General features: G+C 38.6%; 1 protein-coding gene across 1 annotated transcript; it reads left to right on the top strand.

The window, feature by feature from the left end:
* The first annotated feature begins 4,712 nt into the window (after window positions 1–4,712).
* LOC108666989 (alpha-galactosidase A) lies at window positions 4,713–19,926 on the top strand. Its single transcript, XM_047880035.1, has 5 exons — window positions 4,713–4,884; window positions 15,599–15,765; window positions 17,312–17,486; window positions 17,756–17,912; window positions 18,380–19,926. Exons 2-5 carry the CDS (start codon window positions 15,602–15,604, stop codon window positions 18,715–18,717), a joined length of 834 nt encoding a protein of 277 aa, XP_047735991.1. The 5' UTR covers window positions 4,713–4,884; window positions 15,599–15,601; the 3' UTR covers window positions 18,718–19,926.
* The last annotated feature ends 264 nt before the right edge of the window (window positions 19,927–20,190 follow it).

The raw sequence follows: 20,190 nt of genomic DNA, 5'->3' as shown, positions 1-20,190 counted from the left end.
TGCAAGATCATGGTCACTCATTTTGTTCCCAAACGAAAAATTAATTATTGGTCTTGAATAATTACATCATTCGATGACGTGAAGAGCATATGTAGTTTTGTTATCTAAAAGCCTCGAATAATTACCTAGAGAACATCGGATGCGGTGCGTCCACTTGAAAGAAAGGAATGTGTTTATGCGACCACCACAACTGAATAACAAGAGAAAATGTGCCGCTTATCTGAGAATTTATGGGGCTCTTTAAACTTTTCAGTTGCTCAGTCTTTTATGTGTACTAGTTTGTCTAGAAGAGAATTGCGAAGTTCTGCTTGTACCAGCAAAATAGTGTTCAGTTCAATCAACCATAAATATTTTCTAATTCGTTTCCCCTACGTTTGGCATGAACGAATTGACGCGTTCGAGATATATGGGCTTTCTATTCGCACATGAGTTCACAAACCATCTGTTGGTGTTCGGCACGGTTTCTCGTGTGGGAATTATTTTTGCACGACTTTATTATGGTTTGCACGCTGCTGCTCAAACTGGGGACTGAAAGTCAATGCGGTTCGCACAAATTTACGCCCTGGTGCAAAACTGAACATCTGAGCACTTAAAAATACAAAAGTAAATCCTTAGAAATATAGTAATAAGACGCCAGGGTTAGTATTACTTCGTTATGCTTCTTTCTATTAATTGGTCGTAAAAATTTTTATTTCCTATCAGGTTTAATCTGAGCGTATATTCACAAAATATCTTAATATAATGTTATGTTGTGATAATCCACGGTTTTATATATAAACATGCGGGGCGATGAAAATGAGTGTACTACTCGTATCACGTGGTATTATGAAGGTTCCTGGATTGGCCGATGCCTGCTCTCCAAGTTTGTGTACTAACTAAAACGTTCCTCCTGAATATATGCGCATGTAATGAAGTTTATCACGAGCGATTTGTGTGAAAAATAAATAAATTTCTAGTAATCGACCCGCAGTTTGGATTTCCATCATTTCTGTAATTCCGACCCTAAAAGATCAATGGAACGGTAAAAATGTATGCATTTTTAATTCTCGTCTTTTTAAAAATATCCGTGTTCCTGGAATCTAGATAAATCTACCCTCATTCCTAAATTTAGATCATCGTTGATTTTAATCTGTTATTGAGCCACATCTACTTCGTTTAAATAATTTGAAGTACGAATTCAAAGTACATTTTCAAGTGCATTTTCATTTAAATTGGCATTTACATTTTCAATTTCATTTCAAGTGCAAAATAGTCAAAAAATTATAATTGTCACGGTTCGTTTTAGCATCATATTCTCCGTTGTGTGCGGCACTTTGTTAAGGATGCAGGTGACTGCTTATATATATGCTGCAGCTTCATTCCTCAGAAATAGCTTTGATCCGCCAGTTCATCATATAACCTACAATTTCATCTGCAGCTTTACTCTGTAAAATAGATTTATCTAACTAATAATTTTCTGTCGACAGTTGACTGTCGATTTAATATTATTATTATTTTGTTAATCAAGTTGCGCGAGCCAGATAACGCCCTCTCGTAAGATATACTTCGCAATATAATGAAGATTGTAATGAAAGGGATAGTCGTGTCAAACACTTTTGCCGCTCTGCTTCCTGCTTCACTTTCCATCTCGGTAATTGCAGCGTGATGCGAGCTTCAGTGCGCATATTCAGCGCTCTATGTGTATAATGTTCTGCGACTCGCGCATGCGCTGTTCCGACCACGATTCAGAGTTTCGTATAAACGGTATGTAAAAACGCTGTTCGTTTTTGTTGGGTTTTGGTTTGACGTAAGTCCGCGTTTTCAAGGATAACCACGGTTTCAACAACAAATATCCCGTTTATTGGATTAAAAACTTGTATCTGTAAGAACAAACAAATATATTAGCCCTATGAACTTCATTGTATGCTTATAATATTCAAATATAACAAATAATAATCAGAACAATAAACAACTTGTAGGAAGGCATAAATCTACGCACCGAAATATTGTGGGCAGTTTTGACGCGGGCTACGAACTGAGCTAACATGAAACTATTGATACGTTGTCGACTATCTACACACTCAAAAGGTCGGATTAACAAGTAAATCATAGGAGCGCATAAAAAAATAGACTATTAAAACTAAGCTAACAAAAGGTTCGCTAAAAATATTTACACGGTACGCTGACAAACCAAGCTTAGGTACACAGAAGTATCTTGCACTCAAATATCCATTTCAGTTGCTACTTCAATACCGGCCTTCATTTTTTTCAAGCTGTTTCTTCGGTAAGGCTAAAATCTTTTTTCGGTAAGGCTAGAAAAATACAAATTATTCTATTTCCTTATCACAAAAACGTTACACAGTGTACGCTGCAAATAACGAAAATTAGTAGTCTATCTTGTCGAATTATTCGTAAGCATGTAGAGAAATAGCGAGACATATCTTGCCGAACGTTCTCTTTCGTGCTATACTTGAGGGCAATCGGTGCCGCGCACATGGGTGTCTCTCACGCGGTCCTCAACCTCGTGCAAACGAAACAGGTCAAGACGGCTGAGCACCTGCTGCTGCTCAGCGTCGGGCCTGCCGCGGCAAACAGGTCAAGACGGCTGAGCACCTGCTGCTGCTCAGCGTTGGGGCTGCGGCGGCAAGCAGGTCAATACGGCTGAGCACCTGTTGCTGCTCAACGTTGGGGCTGCGGCGGCAAGCAGGTCAATACGGCTGAGCACCTGCTGCTGCTCAGCGTTGGGGCTGCGGCGGCAAACAGGTCAATACGGCTGAGCACCTGCTGCTGCTTAGCGTTGGGGCTGCCGCGGCAAACAGGTCAATACGGCTGAGCACCGGCTGCTGCTCAGCGTTGGGGTTGCCGAGGCAAAAATGAGATCAACTCAAGTATAGAGCACCGCAGGATGGGGCTTATGTAAGGCCTGATTGTTCCCATCACAGTTGAAAAGTAGGAAGGCAAACTAAGAATAGTTTTTATTTGTCCCTGAAATTGTTTGTGCAATTAAGCTAGTGAAATGGGGTACCATTAAACCGTTTAAGAAGAAATGCAGGCGTCTCCCAAATTGTAATTTCTTGAATTATTTTTTATAATTACTGATAATTTGCTGCATCCTCCGAGATGTTCATTTGTGTCATCAACTGTTTTTTTTATCAGCGAGGGGATATTAAGGTATGAATAGCATGCTCTTTATGTAGCGGCGTTGTGCCATTTTTTGTAAGTAAGCAGAACACAATGCTGATTTTTGTCGTTAAAACTGCAGGGTTCCAAATTCATCCACGTGTGATTATTTCTCTGTTCCATCTTTGTTAAACGAAATTATTTCACATTTAATTCGGGCAAGTGCTTGAGTTATTGTCAGTAGAACCACAATATGTATTTATTTTGCATTTCAGAGGGAGGTTGTGCGTTTTTGCGTTGTTTGTTTGAAGCCTGTCAATGGAAATATATGAGGACTACTCGAGCATGTATCTGCGATACCTGTAGTGCCAGAAAATCTCACAGGTGGATCTAAAATAAAATTTTATTTTAACTCCATTGTCCTCGCTACGATGATGTATTCAGGGTTTAGACTTTGTCATAAATTTACTGTGCTAATATTCCATAAAAAATTCATCTCCAATTGATTGCGATTTTACTTGAACAACCACTGTGTCTATAATATATCATTGTTGTTCTAGAATCTACATCGCCAAAACTGTTGCATAAATATTTAAATTGCGAATGCTTATCTAACAATACAACCGCTAGCCTGGACTTATTTAATGAAGTGCTGGTCGCTGGTACGTGACTGTTGACTGGTCTGTATATGTATATAAGTTAGTATCAGAAGGCAGAATCAGCTTGTTTCAACACGTGTGGTTAATGGCCAGAGAATTCTTCAATTTAAATTTTCAGGGCCAAACAATATTCTTCAGATGACATTAGTTGATCAAATTGCAGGTTCAAGGGAGTAATATCACTTTATTAACGACGTTTCGAATGTAACAACATTCATTTTCAAGTTACAGGAAGCATTGAATACAGAAATTTTGATGGAAATAAGTACATGATACAAGTAAATAGGATACACTTTACATCGATATGTATATAAGAGTATCACGCAGGCTTCCCTTTTGGATGAACGCAACTTCTCGACGTGCGTTCGCTCGCCGAGTCCTTGGCAGCATCCGTTCCAGAACCCTGGACCTCCTCTGGAGCCAGCAGCACCCTGCATGCATCCCTGCTCCTTTAAGACGCCGGCGTTCAGCTAGAAATGTCCGCGTATCCTTAATATTGTGAACTTTATTATTAGTTCGGCTCATTCAAGCTTTTAATTTTTTGCTTGAACGTTCAAAATTTCTCATCGTTTTCTTCTTGTAGGAAGTTTTGAAAAACGACCAGATATCGTAAATGAGTGATAAAAGCATGTTTCTCGTTTTTCAGTTCTATATAAATCAGCAATAAGTTCTCCAGTGGGCTAAAAATTAGGTTTGATTAGGTAAGTCACTCCCATCTATATTCATAAGTATCGTTTTATCTAAACACAAACAGGAAAATAAGACTGACTATCTTTTTATCGGTTGTTGTGTATCGCTAGGGAGCACATACCCCCCCCCATTAAACTTTGGACGAAATCTTTTTTCCTCGCCAACTTGCGTTGACGCGCTGGGAACCAGCGACTATCAGCAAGTGGCGTGCTCTTGAGCAGCAGCGCGGCTAGCTAGGTAGGTACTTATTGCCTGACTGCTCCCGTCGTGTGATACATTGCGAGGCTGCAGGGCTAGAGCGACTGTACTGTTGAAAACTACTGTCATCTGTTCGTTCTTGAATCTGTATCAATTTGAATTTTATTGATAGCGTTGAACATCCTCTCCTCTCTCTTTGGCTGAAATCTCTCTGACCGATTAAGTGAAGGAACTCAAGGTGAGTGTGGGTCACCAATAATCTTGATAGTGTAAACGCTGGTGTACTCGTAATCTTGCATGGTAAGGACTTCGCAAGCTAAGGAGCTGCCCGAAAGAGAAGTACAGACGTTTATATTGAAATTGTATTGAGTGTCTAGAATGAAAATTAACAAATTTTCAATTTTGATTTATATATCTTATTATATTCTGATGACTGTTAAATGCGCTGAATCGCCGGCTTCATGAGCTGTTAAAATTTAAATGAAGTCGTGCCCGTCTAATTTAATTCTCAGTTCAATAAACAAGCTGAATTATTCACTGATAATTTCCACTGAAAAAATCCGTAACTCTAGTAACGATAAAAAAATAAACGGAAGCGGGTAACATAAATAATAATCATCATCTGTCATTCTTTGAAAATGCCACACATCCTTCATCCCGGGAAGTCAGGATAGTCGGCGTGTTCGCAGGAATGCCTGCATGGTATGTCCTTGTCCTCGACCTGCTTCCTAAGCCGCGAACATAACACAGTCTTGCAACTGCAATATAATACTGATGTTAAAGAACTGCAAGATAAACAACAGGCACGGTATACCTGTACTCATAATTACCTAAATACGGACGCTCATTACTTAAATCTAAGAAGAATAATAGATAATGCGTTATAACAGTGCTCGAGAAAAGCTAAATACTGACGCCTATAAACTGCAGAAATGAAGCTTCAGAATCAGTTATGGATTAAAATTACTCTCAATGAACAAAATACTGATGCGTAGTAGTCCAACTTGAGAAGAATCAGAGATATATATATGATTATTGAATTCATTGTGGATCGTGAGATAAAGTTGCTTGATTGTAATGCTTTGAGACCTGATCTGGTTGTGAGCTTGCCTCAGGTGGCAGGAGAAACGGCAGTTCAATGTCACAATTGTGACATTGGCAGTTCAACAATGTCCAAAAACTCAAATGTAATCCAAATAATGAAGAAGTCTACAACCTTCTTTGAAGCAAAATTTATAGAATAGACCTGTCTCTTGGAGAACTCTCGCTTCTTTGCAGGGACAATTGTTGCGTATATTCCGGGTTTTGACGCTGTTTTGAAGGGTGTCACGAAGCCCGCAGAATTCATCGACGATCTCGAGATCTCGAAGTCGCGAAACTTCGCATTTTTTCCTTCCGCCTGAGACAAGCTCGCAACCAGACCAGGTTACCAACAAGCAACATCATCTCAAGATTGTCGATGAATTCAACCGGCTCCGTTACAACAACGTAAACTCTGAACTCAACGCAATAACGGCCCTTGCAAAAACGCGGGAATTATCCGAGAGGCCGGTGTAGTCTAGAAATTTTGCTTAAAAAAGGTTGTAGACTTCATCATTTGGACTACATCGGACAAATTGGATCAACAACAAGGACACCGAGCCTCTGTCTCATTAGTTAGTACCTTCAACCCGGAGGGCTAGTGAACCACATGAGACAAGCTCACAACCAGACCGTCACACGCATTGTGCTGAAGGAACCCACCAGCATTGTCATCAAGCAGTGACCTGACATCGCTCTACCGGCGATGGCTGACCACCCTCGTCTCTGCGGACTGGACGCCAGCTATCTTTCTCCTGACTACCGGATTTGCCTGAACTTTGAGATGGTTTCAGAGTGATTTTTCTAGCTAAAAAAATTTTAATGTAGTATTCTATTTGCGTATAATATGTACTTATTTCCACCAAAATTTCAATATTCAATGCTTCTTGTAACTTGAAAATGAATGTTGCATTTTAAAAGTCGTTAATAAACTAAAACTTCTTCCGGAAATATGCCCTTCGATCTACCAACGTCATCTGAAGAATTGTCCGACCCTGATAATTTCAATCTATGTACATATGTACACAATTCCGATAATAAGTGGAGTACTTCGGTAGGATCGGGTTCGGAATGAACGAGTCCAGAACGAACATGCTCGAAATGAGCGTGCATTTTTTCGGAATAAAAAATTATACATGCATTAGCGTTTTCGGGTGTCACTTGACTTTGTGTACAACATTTGTTTGTTATCAAGTGTTCAAAAAACAAATTATTGATGGTAAATAATTATGGTGGAGCTAATTTAAGCTTTGTGTTCACTCGACTCATAGCTTAAGCTTATTATGTCAACCGTGAGAGTGACCATAAATTTCAAGATAAACTGGATTTCCCGTTCATTACTATCCGTCAACGTGCGCCAGGAAACAAATTTACGTTAACGTATTCTCTTTGATAGGTGGGTTTTGCTCTGTTTAAATTATTAATAATGCGAGCAAATGGAGTGTCGTGAGTTAGTGCGACGCGATTGGTTCCTTGTTTGATAACCTGTGCTGGGTATTTCTCACCAGCATTGCTTATCATATCTTGCTGTTACTATTCGCATTAAGCGAGACCATTACTGCCTGCCGCCACTCTGATGACGATGACATAATTGCGTCGCGACAATTTCCTTGTCAACGCCCTACAGTGACATTGGAGGGGCGGTTGCTCACAACAATAAATGAAGTAAATAGTTCAAAAATATCACGTAACGTTTTCTTTCCCTTATTTTTTGTTTCGAAATAGTAATTGATCGCAATAAAAAACAAATAATGCATTGAAATTAATATTCGTGCGTAATTTTGATTCGCGTTTTACTGCTAATCTTACCAGTGCGGGGGATGAGATTTCTACTCTCGTGCTAGGTAATGTATCATAAAATTTGCATCTGTTCAGCAAGTAAATACTTCATACAAAATTACGAAATTATATAAAAATCCTCATGTATTTCGTTTGGTCGCCAGAGTAGTTCTTGCGATCGCTGTACATGTGAGAGTTCTGATGAGTCATCGATCATTTTCCATGCAAGCTGCGTAATGTTTGTTCCCTCTTTCAGGTCTCGTGTTGGCGTGACGTTATCTTGCCCTTGGTAAGGGGCGTTTACATTCTGGTTAACCGGTTAAGTTCATTGCACGTATTATAATGCATCGGCCTCCCTTGAATAGAATACAATGTCTCGGCACGATAATTAGGGCATTGACTTCAGCACCGCAGCACGCCTTATTTGCATGACACTCATTACAGTTGACGGTCATTATAACTGCCTAGTCTCTGCATTGCTGCTCTATGTCGTCACGCCGAGGTGCGTGTGGCAAGAATTTCATCATTCTGGACTGTATAGGCAACCTTTTCATGCCTTGAGGCTCCATTGCCTCTATAGAGACACTCCAGCACGCAACACCATGCTTCGGCACTGCGTTCTTGGCAAAGTTTTGTAGCAGAACGTCACCTTGGTTGCATTATGAATAAATGTCAGATAACGCGTTGACACACCGAGTATGAATTGATGATAGCGTTGCTATTTGAATGGAATTTTGTCCGAACAAGATTCATATCGAATAGAATAGAATATCGGTTCCTTTCTGTCTTATTTCATTCACTACATCAACCTGTGTAGCTTGAGGGTCTCTTGATTAGAAGAGCAATGTTTGTTGTTCCATTCACCATTGATTCGTGGAACTAAATACATGAGCCGTGCAGCCTTTTACTCGCATTATTTTAAATACCTAAACATAATTGGTCTCGAATAAGTAATATGCATACTATTTATGATGCAAATATTACGTAAATTTATTTACTTTTGGGATGTTTTATTGATGAACTAATGTTATGAATTATTTATTATTGTTTTCTGGTCCTGTTTATCACCCACATCCGGAAGCCAGATAGGATAGTAATGGTCATTTAGTTTTTATCATTTTACCTGCTCACGCCTGCGGCCTGTACACCCCTTCGCATGATCGCTCGTACCTTTTAGGTAAAGATGTTGCAAATTGCTTTTGGACATTAGCGGCGCAAGCTCTAAGTGTTCTCAGCTAGAACAAAATTTGGCCAAGAAGTTGGCTCCAGCACGTGGAAAAAAAATTTCTTGCGTAAATAGTTATATTGACTGACTCCAGAGTTGCAATAACATGCATCATTATTTCAAGGTATGTCTCTCATATGTTCGCATTATTCATATTATATGCCCTGTACTCAACTTAATATTTTTCAGAGTTGCAACTTTGCAATTTGGTTTCAGGTTACAAATGACACTTCATGAATAAAATTCTAGTGTTGAAAATTGTATCCCTGACGCAGTGTCTACAAAAAAGGCATCCTGACGTATCCGTTTGGTTCATAAAATAATGAATAGCTCGGGAATCGCGTTTTAACACTGCATGAATGTAGTTACTTGAAATAAGTTCGACGTTGAAAATATAAATCAAGTGGTCTAGTGCTAGATCGCTCTTTTTGGCATTCAAAATTATTCATGTCTATTTTGGCGTAGCCTTTTTATCTTAAGCCACCAATGAAGTGCTTGATGGCTGAATCGTTTAAATTGATTGATCATAAATTGTTTCTATGGATTGCGGAACTTTCTCAATGCCGTTTGTGTTTGGGATGCAGAATTTACAAAAACTGTGTGGCATTTGCGTTCAACTTTTCACGCGTTACTATTCTTGAAAATCCTTCCTGAACGTTCGTGCTCGTTGCGCATTTAGTCGTATTCCTTGTGGGAGACAACGCGCAGTCGCCATGGCGATTTCCTTTCCACACTCTTAGTTTCAGGAATCGTCATTTTTCAAAAAGATATTTCTGTTTATATTACACAGTTCATGAGCAATTATCGCTGTACGAAGTTGACTATTGAAAAACTACGCTGTGATGTCTAATGTTCACTCAGTATCTTAGTTTAGGGAGGACAAGAGGACAAATGTACATGCCGGTTGCTTTATCAAAAAATATAACTCAGTACTCACTGCAGTGAGTGACAGAGAGAGCATTTTCTCGTTGACGAAAACGTGAAGTCACGGACGGACAGACGGACGGACATGGCGAGCACATTAGTGCATTTTTTCCATAAATGAGAAAATGCGCTAAAAATGACGTTGTAGTGTTGACGTTTTCGTGCATAATTTCAACTAGGATTGGTTCTGCAGCCTTGAACACTCCTTGTTCAGTCCGGCTCAGGTTAGTCCGGCGCACACTTGACCCTGACCCAGTGCACGCACTTGTAATTCTTTAAATCCCATGCAACACTATTGGTTACGATTACAGTACTTCAAGCCTCGAATTAATCGTATAAGTACCCACGCCTCTCTATTTGTTGAACATAAATCATCCTATTTAAAGCGAAAAGCAATATCAGTAACTAATAATGGGACCTTCAATTGCATACTACCGGAAATACGTGGAAGTTGTTACACGAGGTTCTACGGAGCTGCTGTAAATAATGATCAATATGTCACGGCGCGGACCTCACTAATTGCTGGAAGATAAAACCGGATGTCGAACGAGTAAAGTCCGTACGAATTGCACAGACTTAGTGTTAAGTTTTTAAAAGTAATAATATAAACAAGTAGTATTAAAAGCAGTATTAAGTTTTTAAAAATATAATGACAGTTTGTAGTAGCCTACAGCATGGTGTCCCTCTTGTGCGCAAATGAAGGGACCTGTCATGTTGAGAATTTAAGGCGCACAGTAATACTGAACGTAGAAACAAAACAGCAAGTTTTATAGCATCACAGAGCATCATCTATTGTATTTTATAGTTTTATAGCATCATCCATTGTATTTTCATGCTTGAAACGTAGTGTCTATCGTACTGACATCTGAATCAGCTATACGGTTTGCGCGGCTTCACCTCATTGCAAGAACTTCCTATAGGCATCGAAAGAAATATATATTAGCTTATCTAACATTCAATTAGCCACACCGAATTGGTCGAAGTCACCTAATCAGACGAAGATTGGACGCTCTCGATTTGATGATAGCATCAAATTGAAGGCAGGCAGGGCTGAGAGAACTCCTTTGTTTGATTTGTTGTTACCTGTTAAGGGGAGCGTCTACCCTAAAATTGAAAATTTTTACTTTTTCGGTTTTTATACTAATTTTAAAGCTGACATTCTGCCCTATCCAACGGTACCACTGCCATCTCTCTACGTTGATTTATGATTTCACGACATTTCATGAAAGGGGGGCGGGTGGGGGAGTTCTTTAAGTAATTAGATAGGAACTAATTAGCTGCTGAGCTCTTTAAATATAGTGTCTACTTGAGTTGTGCTGCAGTTACGTGTTTAGTCTCATCTTAAAGCTGACATTCTGGCCTATCCAATGGTACCACTACCATCTCTGTACGTCGATTTTCACGTACACGACACTTCATGAAAGGGGGGCGGGGGGGTAATTCTTTCAGTAATTAGATACGAGATAATTCGCTGTCCACCACTACAAATATAGTGTTTTTGTGAGGTCCGACTCAGTGTGCCTCCGGGCTTTGTAGGGAGAGATGCGCATGTAGTTGCTCCCATCATCCTTGAGTGGAATCAAGCTCCAGAAACGTTTAGTTCGGAATCTATGCTACATTGAGCGCATATTGTGGTGCGCGCGGACTTTGTCGCGCTCTCCTCAACATTCACACTTATTGTCACGGAAAACCTATCTCCTCCTAGAGTTTTGAAGCTCCAACAATGAGACATATACCATTCGATTTGCAATTGAAATATCTAGAGATTCGTCGTAGCTTTTTTTCAATTTCGTTATAGTTTTGAAAATAATTTGAAAAAAGGGAAGGGAAATTGGGGAAAATCGAAAAATTTTCGAAAATTTTGGGAAAAATGCTCCCACATTCACAAAAATTCGAAATTCGAAAAAAGCTACGACGAATCGATAGATATGGTCCTTACGCATCGAATGATATGCGTCTTGATGTTGTAGCTTGAAAATTCTAGGAGGAGATAGATTTCTACAGTACCCCCTTTTTTGGCCGTTTTCTAAGAATTTCACGTTTTCTTTCATTTTTTTCGAAAAATTGACACGAATAAAAGCTGTCTATTTTTTGATTTTACATATGTGTACCAAGTTTCAAAGTGATCCGTCTGTAAATAGCCGAGATAATTTTTGGGGCAGACGCTCCCCTTAATCTCGCATCCATTCCATTATTTAGCCGGCAATATCGCTTTCGCATATCGGCACGAGACCATTTTCCAGGTCATGGTTTATAATTATTTAAGCAGCTCATTAACATTCAAGTTATTAATGTCAACGGCGAGAAATAATTCGTGTCACTCAATTGTCGTAATTAATGATTAAGACGTTAACCCTTGATTTTTGCAATCTTATTTCATGCTTGCTGAGTAAGTTTCTCTTCGAATCCGTGCTGTGTTCGGTGGGAAAGAATTACTAACGATCATGCAAACAGAGAGAGGTTAACTGAAGTTGCCGAGCCTCAATCATTTGTACGATAATTACAGTTTTTGGTGATTTCTAACAGCTGTTATTACAACAGTAATTTTATGTATATTCTCTCGTCACGGCTAAAAAAAACTTCAGTTATTACTTGGATGAGTGTAATTATACACGACAAAGCGTAGCATGATCGCCAGAAGAAAAAGAATTCTAACTTAAGCTGGTCAAAATAATCATCACGCTGGTGCTGCAAACAAGCATTGATATCTAGACCAAGATTCTGCTATACACCCGACTGCTGTGAGAGCCGCTTATATGTATATATGAACTGTCATATTATTTCGCTCTGTCGGACCAAGTCAAACGCTCCCTTATGTACACAAAGCACGTGAACTGAACTGGTCTTTGTTGGTGCATGCCATTTGCAGTACTATATGCGAAATGCATAATGAGATTCCTAAAACACGTTCCATGCTTTTAATTTTGTATGCAAATGCTAATATTTTAGAATGGCGTAAGAACTGTGGCACAACTCTTAGAAGATAACAGGCTGGAACTTGCTCCGACAACTTGGGTAACCTCTTCTTGTTATGTGAGATGTTTCGCTTGACTATCTATTATGATCATATAAACAACTCTTTTTTTACCACGTTTTTCTTAGCTCGCTTTCGTGTCTGTCTGTCTGTGATGATCAAATCTTGCAATCGACATTTCACCAACTTTCCCGCTAGCTAGCACTCTGAAACTTTTAGGGAAGCTCATCTCCCGATAACAATACAATATATGGAGTAACGAATAGTGATAGAAAAATTCGAAATAGTGGTTGAATTCAAAATTGAAATTAAGGCATGCCTAAATGAAGATGCGCCCCACGTTTTTTGTTTTAGATGTAAAATATTTTAACTGAAATACAAAAGACCAAGAGAATGAAATCAAACGGAGATCAGTAGCTGCCGTAAAATTATTTTCTACTTTTGAGTCCACATGAAAAACGTGGTCTTTAAAAATTTTTTTTATACATTTTATTTATCGTAACAAATTGTCATGTTGCAATCAAAATCTTACACAGGAAATCAAGATAAAATGGGCTTATTCTTCTGCGCCGACCCCAATATAAAAATTAGAAAAGATAGCGCATTTTAAGCATTTTAAAACGTAATACTCGTTTCATTATTTCAACTTCTTTCCCCGCAGGTACTTTAAATTAATACCTTGATACTTTCGATTAGGTTTAAGTGTTACACTTCGGTTCGAGATAATCGAAAACGTTGCTGCTGTATTTTCTTAAGACGTTTCAATTCTTGGATAGTTTACTACTCCAATAACTAAAATAGCGTCAATAAAACGAAATTCTCACGGATATTTTCGACACTAAACGAGCTATCATGCAAATATCATTAAGTGGAAAATTGCAAGCTTCACAGTAATCACAGATAATTATGCAGTTCAGATTCACAAATTTCGACGTTTGCTCGGGCGACGACGACAATAACCAATGATTTAGGTGACCATAAACGGCTAAGGGTGTGAGCGGTGAAATGGAGCGTGAGACGCGTGACTGTCGTTGCACTGAACTGCTGCGTGTGAAGGTTGACTTGACGCAACCTAAGCGCGCTCTCTGTTGCCTGCAGGCTGTACGTGTGTCTTATTTTACCTCCGACAGCCAACGACCAACGCGTTCACGTCATGTCCGCAGGATTCATTGTCGTCGAGTGAGATAACTTTCTCCATGTTTATTTTTAAACAAATAAATAGCCTTTTTGCTGTTAATTTGGCCGTAGGCCTGTCGCCGATTCTTTGACATCGCAGAACATCCGAAGCTTGTTGCGGGCTCGAACTCGCAACTCACTGGCCACTGCTTCAAAATTTCTTTGCCCGCCTGGGCCTCCTTGCCGATTCTGACCAGAAACTGGCGCACAGAGCTGGGATCGGACCCGCACCTTTCTGTTCCTATTTGATACTGCAGAACTGCACTGTAACCCCTGGACCACCCTGCCTGACTATGATTGGTTTGCACGCGGAGTTTCTAAGACATTATTTTCCCGGTTTATCATTATTTTTTACTGCGAGAATAATGAACAATTTATTTTTCATTGTCGAATCGGATTAAACAACCAATATTATGTTAGGAAACTATCGAATTCCATGTTTTGCACCGATCCAACATTGCATAGGGATAAAAACAGTTTCTGTTAATATAAACCACTACAGTACTATAATGTGGTTTATCTAACACCTCAATGTAAATAATCTCTAACACCTCAATTTTTATTGTATTTTTAACTAGTTACAAAGTGAATCCCTATTTTCTCAGCAAATATCATATACGAGTGTTGAATGCTGTTTGAATGCGTCGATGCGGTGCATGGATTCATGTTGCTGCGTGAGAATGCAAATTGCCGGGAGGCATCCTAACTCCAAAGTACTTGCCAATTTCCCATATTTAGGTTTAGTATAGCGGCAACTACCGGATGCTTAACATGTGTGCGAAGTTTCGCTGTCTTTTATGCATCGTAGTAACAGTAATAAGCTCTAGTATGAGCTCTTGTGCTGTGTTTATACCAACATAAACATTTTTTTCACACTAGCAAGACTCGAGTCAAGGTAAATATGGTAACCTTGATTAATTCCTTCACTTAGGAACTTTGAAAAGAATAGCGTTGTTTAACAGGTCACAGATGCAACTGTTGAGTTTGTTGTGTATGCAACTTATATGTATAAACTTTCATGCCACTCCAGCGTGAATCGGGAAAAACCGTATCGGTTTTTGCGACAAAAGATGTAGAAAGAAGCATGTTATCTCCAATCTTTCCAGCTATTTATTAATTCAGAAAATTTTTCGGGTTTAAATCAGGTCAAGTATTTTTAATGATGATAATTTATTTTGGGGAGAGATTAATACTACCATAACTCTGATCTGATCCACTGACAGTTACAACATGAACATGGAACTAATGCTATGAATTATTTCTATGGACTGGTAAAGTTGTGTTTATCTTATGGATTGTTTCCCTTTTCATCTTGATGAAAAGCATAAGTCTTAGACTCTCAGTCTTCAAGTCTTGGACATCATCATCATGAGTTCATGACATGAAAGATGATTACGTATACTAATTAACTGATGTGTTTGTGAGTGGAGTACCTATTAAATAAACAGATTGGCTATTGTGAATTGTGATACACAATTAATTTGTGTAGTTGGACATGAGCTGGCAACTTCAGTTAGTAGTAGCCTGTGCCCTATAAGCCTAGCAGGCATTAAGGTCAGAGGAGAAAAACTCTAAAGTTCTACTTTAAATGTATAACAACCTTGAGTTTAATAGTTTTTATTCTAGGTTTGTTACTTGATACTGCATACTGGGACTTAGCTTAGTACAAATAGATAAACCTGCATGCATTCTGCAAAGCAGTATAGTATTGTAAATCATTCAGCTCATATTTCTCATGCTCCAGTTTGTTGATATTTCACTTGGCAAGTTTCTAATGTGTATATTTTTTTCCAGATCATGGATGGATGTGGCAGAAGTAGTTTAGCACTCCTGGTGCTCATAGTCCTGGGTGTGAGTGCTCTAGAAAATGGCCTGGCCAGAACGCCCCCAATGGGGTGGCTGGCCTGGCAGAGGTTCAGATGCAACACAGACTGTCAGAATGATCCAAATAACTGCATCAGGTAAATTATACAAATTTCTTGATGCTTATAGTTAGGTTCCATTGGTAAAACTAACTTAACTGACAATTATGACTGGCAGAATGATCCAAATAACTGCATCAGGTAAATTATACACATTTCATGATGCTTATATGTAAGATCCATTGGTAAAACTAACTTAACTGACAATTATGACTGCCAAAATGATCCAAGTAATAGATAGCATCATGTCAATAATAAAAAGTTTGTAATGCGTAATAGTTTGCTTTGTCTGAACTGTGAGATAGTTTTCAGAGGCATTATCCATTTGAAAATTTCCTTGTTGTATCCTATTTACCCCTATTATGTACTTATATCCACCAAAATTTCATTGTTCAATGGGTCTTGTTATTTGAAAATAAATGTTGATACATTCGAAACATAGTTAAATATATTATAAGTACTTGCTGCGACCTGCCATTTGATCTATTAATGTCATCTGTAGAATTTTTTGACTTGCTGAAGATTAAAAGTTTAAAATTGGAATATAATGCATTATCTGGTCATTAATCATTTGTGTTTCAACAAGAAAATTCCATCATCTAATGCTAATAATAGTTCAGTACACTTATTTGACACTTATCACCGATTAAATCAATTCTGAACTATCAAAATTACTCCAGATTGTCAATTCTTAAGTACACTTCTTATTCTTTGTTATCATCAATTGAATTGATAGTGTGACTGTCAGAATGATTCAACCTTAAAAATCAGCAAAATTACAGCTGATTCATAATGACAGTAGGTATGTATTTAATATTTCTTAATATAATTTCTTATTGGTTGGTTATGCAATACAAAATAAGGAACACGACACCAATCCCACTCAAAATTGCAGCAGGCAAATGACTGAGTTATTTTGACCTTCCCATTCTTTACACTTTGCATTGAATTGTTAGAACTTCTGATCTCTTTTCCTAATCTCCTTCAGTCAATACAGTGCAACATACTTGACTGTACTCACTTTTTGATTTGCTGTTGTCTGTTTTATTCTTGAAGTATTTGAGAAGTAACCTTACTTTCTAGGAAGATTATTATATGCGGGGTTAGAAAGGCAATTTTATCCTTCAGTTTTGCTGTATCAGATGATCAAAATAAAAATTATTATTTTGAAAATTATCCAAAATGCCTCATCAATCAAACTAGTTTCTTATTTATATACCTTCACCATCTTATTTGCCTCAGTTCTGCTACCATTATTAACGAAATTTAGTTGGAAAAACTTGCATCAGACTAAACTAATATTATTGTTGCCAAGATTTCATTATTGTTACTAGGCATGAACAGAGACCTGTTGTTAGTAGATCAGCAATTGTGAATGGAAGCTTGTACTAATTAGGTCACTAATTATAAATGGAAACCATATGTTATGGGCTCATGAATTGTTGGCACAACCCTCTTATTTTTAGGTAGATATCACTTAGGAACAGATACATATTGTTCAAAGGGCATTAATTTCAAAGAGGATCTTGCATAAATGATTCCCTTTATAAATGCGCATGATTACTGTTTTTTATATTGGTTGCAGTGAGACGCTGTTCATGCAGATGGCGGACATCATAGTGTCAGAAGGCTACCTACAGGCAGGCTACAGCATGGTGTCCCTGGATGACTGCTGGCTGGCTCGTGACAGAGATGCTCAAGGCAGACTACAGCCTGACTTTACACGCTTCCCTTCCGGTATTCCTGCTTTGGCTGATTATGTGAGTCTTCTATGGGATGTTGAAAAAGCTCACTCTTGATCTGGATTGACACTAATTATAATCCTTGGATCCAATCACTTATGGATTTAAAAAATCTTTAAATTTACTTTACAATTAGACCATTATAGGAGTTGGGAGAGTTTTGATTCGAAATATGTCTAACGTCAATTAAGCATTTCTTTTTTATATAGGCATTTTGCTGGCTTGACATTCGAAGTGATACATCAGAAAATTTGACTAGGGTATAGAATGAATGTTTGCTGTTTCAGATGCACAGTCGCGGTCTGACATTTGGTATCTACGAAGACTACGGCAACTACACGTGCGCGGGCTACCCTGGCATATTGGGACACCTGCAGGTTGATGCTCAGACCTTTGCTGACTGGCAAGTTGACTACGTCAAATTGGANTGTCATCATATTACTGGTTGAGATGAAATAGCAGAAGACGGATAGAACCTGCGCCTTGGAAATAAAGAAGCATACACCCTAGACCAGATGGATCAGGCTACGAGCCTGAAACCAACGAAGAAGCCTGACCCTGCAAAACGAATATTGGACCTTCGGCGCGAAATAGACGACACTCATCTGAAGCGCTAGAAACCTCTCCCTACTACTACTACTACTTATGTTTAACCTTAAGCTGTCGATCCACGCTGGTTTATGTGAAAAATTTAATGGTATGGTGAGGATTGAAGCATCTCGTAAATCCTTTGGACAACTTCTCTCACAATGTGCTTCAAAGATTTGCGCGCTGCAGTTGCAAGCCTGTCATGCCATCAACTTATTGGCTCCATTTACCATACATAGGTATTTTAATATGCGCATTACATTGCGATGCCCATTCCGAATGTTAAGGCATGGCCTGATAAAGATGAATTACGTGACCTCAAATATTTACCCAACATCTTACTTTCTTCCAGGTTTCTGTGACGCTAGCAGAGCTTGGTCTGACTTACCCCAATGGCTATACCATCACCGACCTTTTTGACGGCGTAAATTACGGAGTTGTGGAGCCGTCGAAGCGCTTCAAGGTGGACGTGAACCCCTCAGGCGTTGTCCTGGTAAGGTGTGACCTCGCAGCATCATTCAGGGCGCATCGCAACAACATCTTCCGTCACTCCAACAACAACTTCCACAACCTGGCCGTGCCTGCAGTCACCCATAGGGTCAACCCACTGACCAATAACGTGATCTTTCCTGCACAGCGCGGTTTCCCTGGCAAGCGGTGAAACCTTCATTCCACTCTTTTACGCGCTTAGCTATTTTAAGGTTTTCTGCATCATTTAGTTCGAATTCTGTATGCTATTTGCTGACTGACACTTGGCCACTACCTTTTAGAAATTGTTCTAATTATATAATTTTTGCAGCTATATCTTTCTGTTGACCTGCATGGGTTTTCAATCCAATTCTGTATTTTAAGAGTTGAGCATCCATTTAGAATTTCGTGTTGAAAACATTTTATGGTGCTGTTTATTGTTATGTTGGAGATGTTATTCGCAATAACTTGTAGCTATGAGAGGCTAATTCAATAACACGATTGAGAACACTGACGTCTAGGTTTTCATTTATTAAACTTTATTTTAGGTTAGCCGTGTATATCACTTTTAAATCTTGTCTAAAGCCCGTGGGTGATCAACAATATCAGGGTTGCTTATCTAAGAGGAGATTAGACTGATCTCTGTTTGTGTAATGCATAAAAACTGCCGAGAGTCGGTCAGAAACGGATTCGATATTTTCAGCATGTTAGTACTCTTGCTGATATGAAGACGTTTGCTACCGAAGACCCCGAAGGCCCCTACTTCTGCACTGATCCCAGAAGTTGGGTCTGTTACTGTAGTAACATCGATATTTTAATTTTAACCTAATTTCATTTCGCCGATGAATTTTATGAATTATAAATCGCTATTTTAATTTTAATTAAATTTACTCAGCTGGGCCAGAGATAATTTCTATGTCTTATTGAGTAATTATTAAAATAATTTTTTTTCTTATATTTCATATGTTTTAAATATTATATTCCATTTAAATGTTGCTCGAAAATTCTTCCTACTTCTGATCCAGATGGATGTGAGGGTGACCTCTTTATTTCATCGCCACATACTACCCTCTCATGCACACATTTCAACCCTCCTAATTCATCGAGTTGCATCATTAATTATCAGTTCATATTCTGTTCTATTCATATGAATATGGCAGCTTTTATTACGACCGTAAATCTTACCTGAAAGATATTGAAGCCGTGCACTGCATCTTGTTTTCGTGGGCATTGTTGCCAGACTCATTGACGGTATTCACACGCTGAAAACTCCACGTTTAGCCACATTATCTTCTGAAGCAAAATCATTAAATATGTATGTGCTTTAGTCGATGCTCCCTGCAAATTGTGTATTTAACCGTTTTATTTTGTACAATTTATATATTAAATTATTTAATATTAATTTGCTTTTGATTTTGGTACCCTCTAAAAGTAAGATTATCATTTTTACAGATCTACGTTATTGCCATTGAAATGACCTCAGTTATGTTTTGAATTACGCACTTCACTTTTCTTAGTAAATAATGAGACTAAGAACGATACATATAAATCGTGAATGGCAAACATGTTGTCGACGACTCTTGCTCATTGTACGTTTGTTAAACTTGCTGATGCCTAGCCTCGCTCACAACCAGTATCGAGAATTATTCTGACAATTTTAGACTCA

The sequence above is a fragment of the Hyalella azteca genome, unplaced genomic scaffold (genome assembly GCF_000764305.2).
Source record: "Hyalella azteca isolate HAZT.00-mixed unplaced genomic scaffold, Hazt_2.0.2 contig4495, whole genome shotgun sequence".
Taxonomy (NCBI): domain Eukaryota; kingdom Metazoa; phylum Arthropoda; class Malacostraca; order Amphipoda; family Hyalellidae; genus Hyalella; species Hyalella azteca.
Note: the sequence above shows the minus strand (reverse complement) of the source record. Positions and strands in the feature narration are given on the sequence as shown.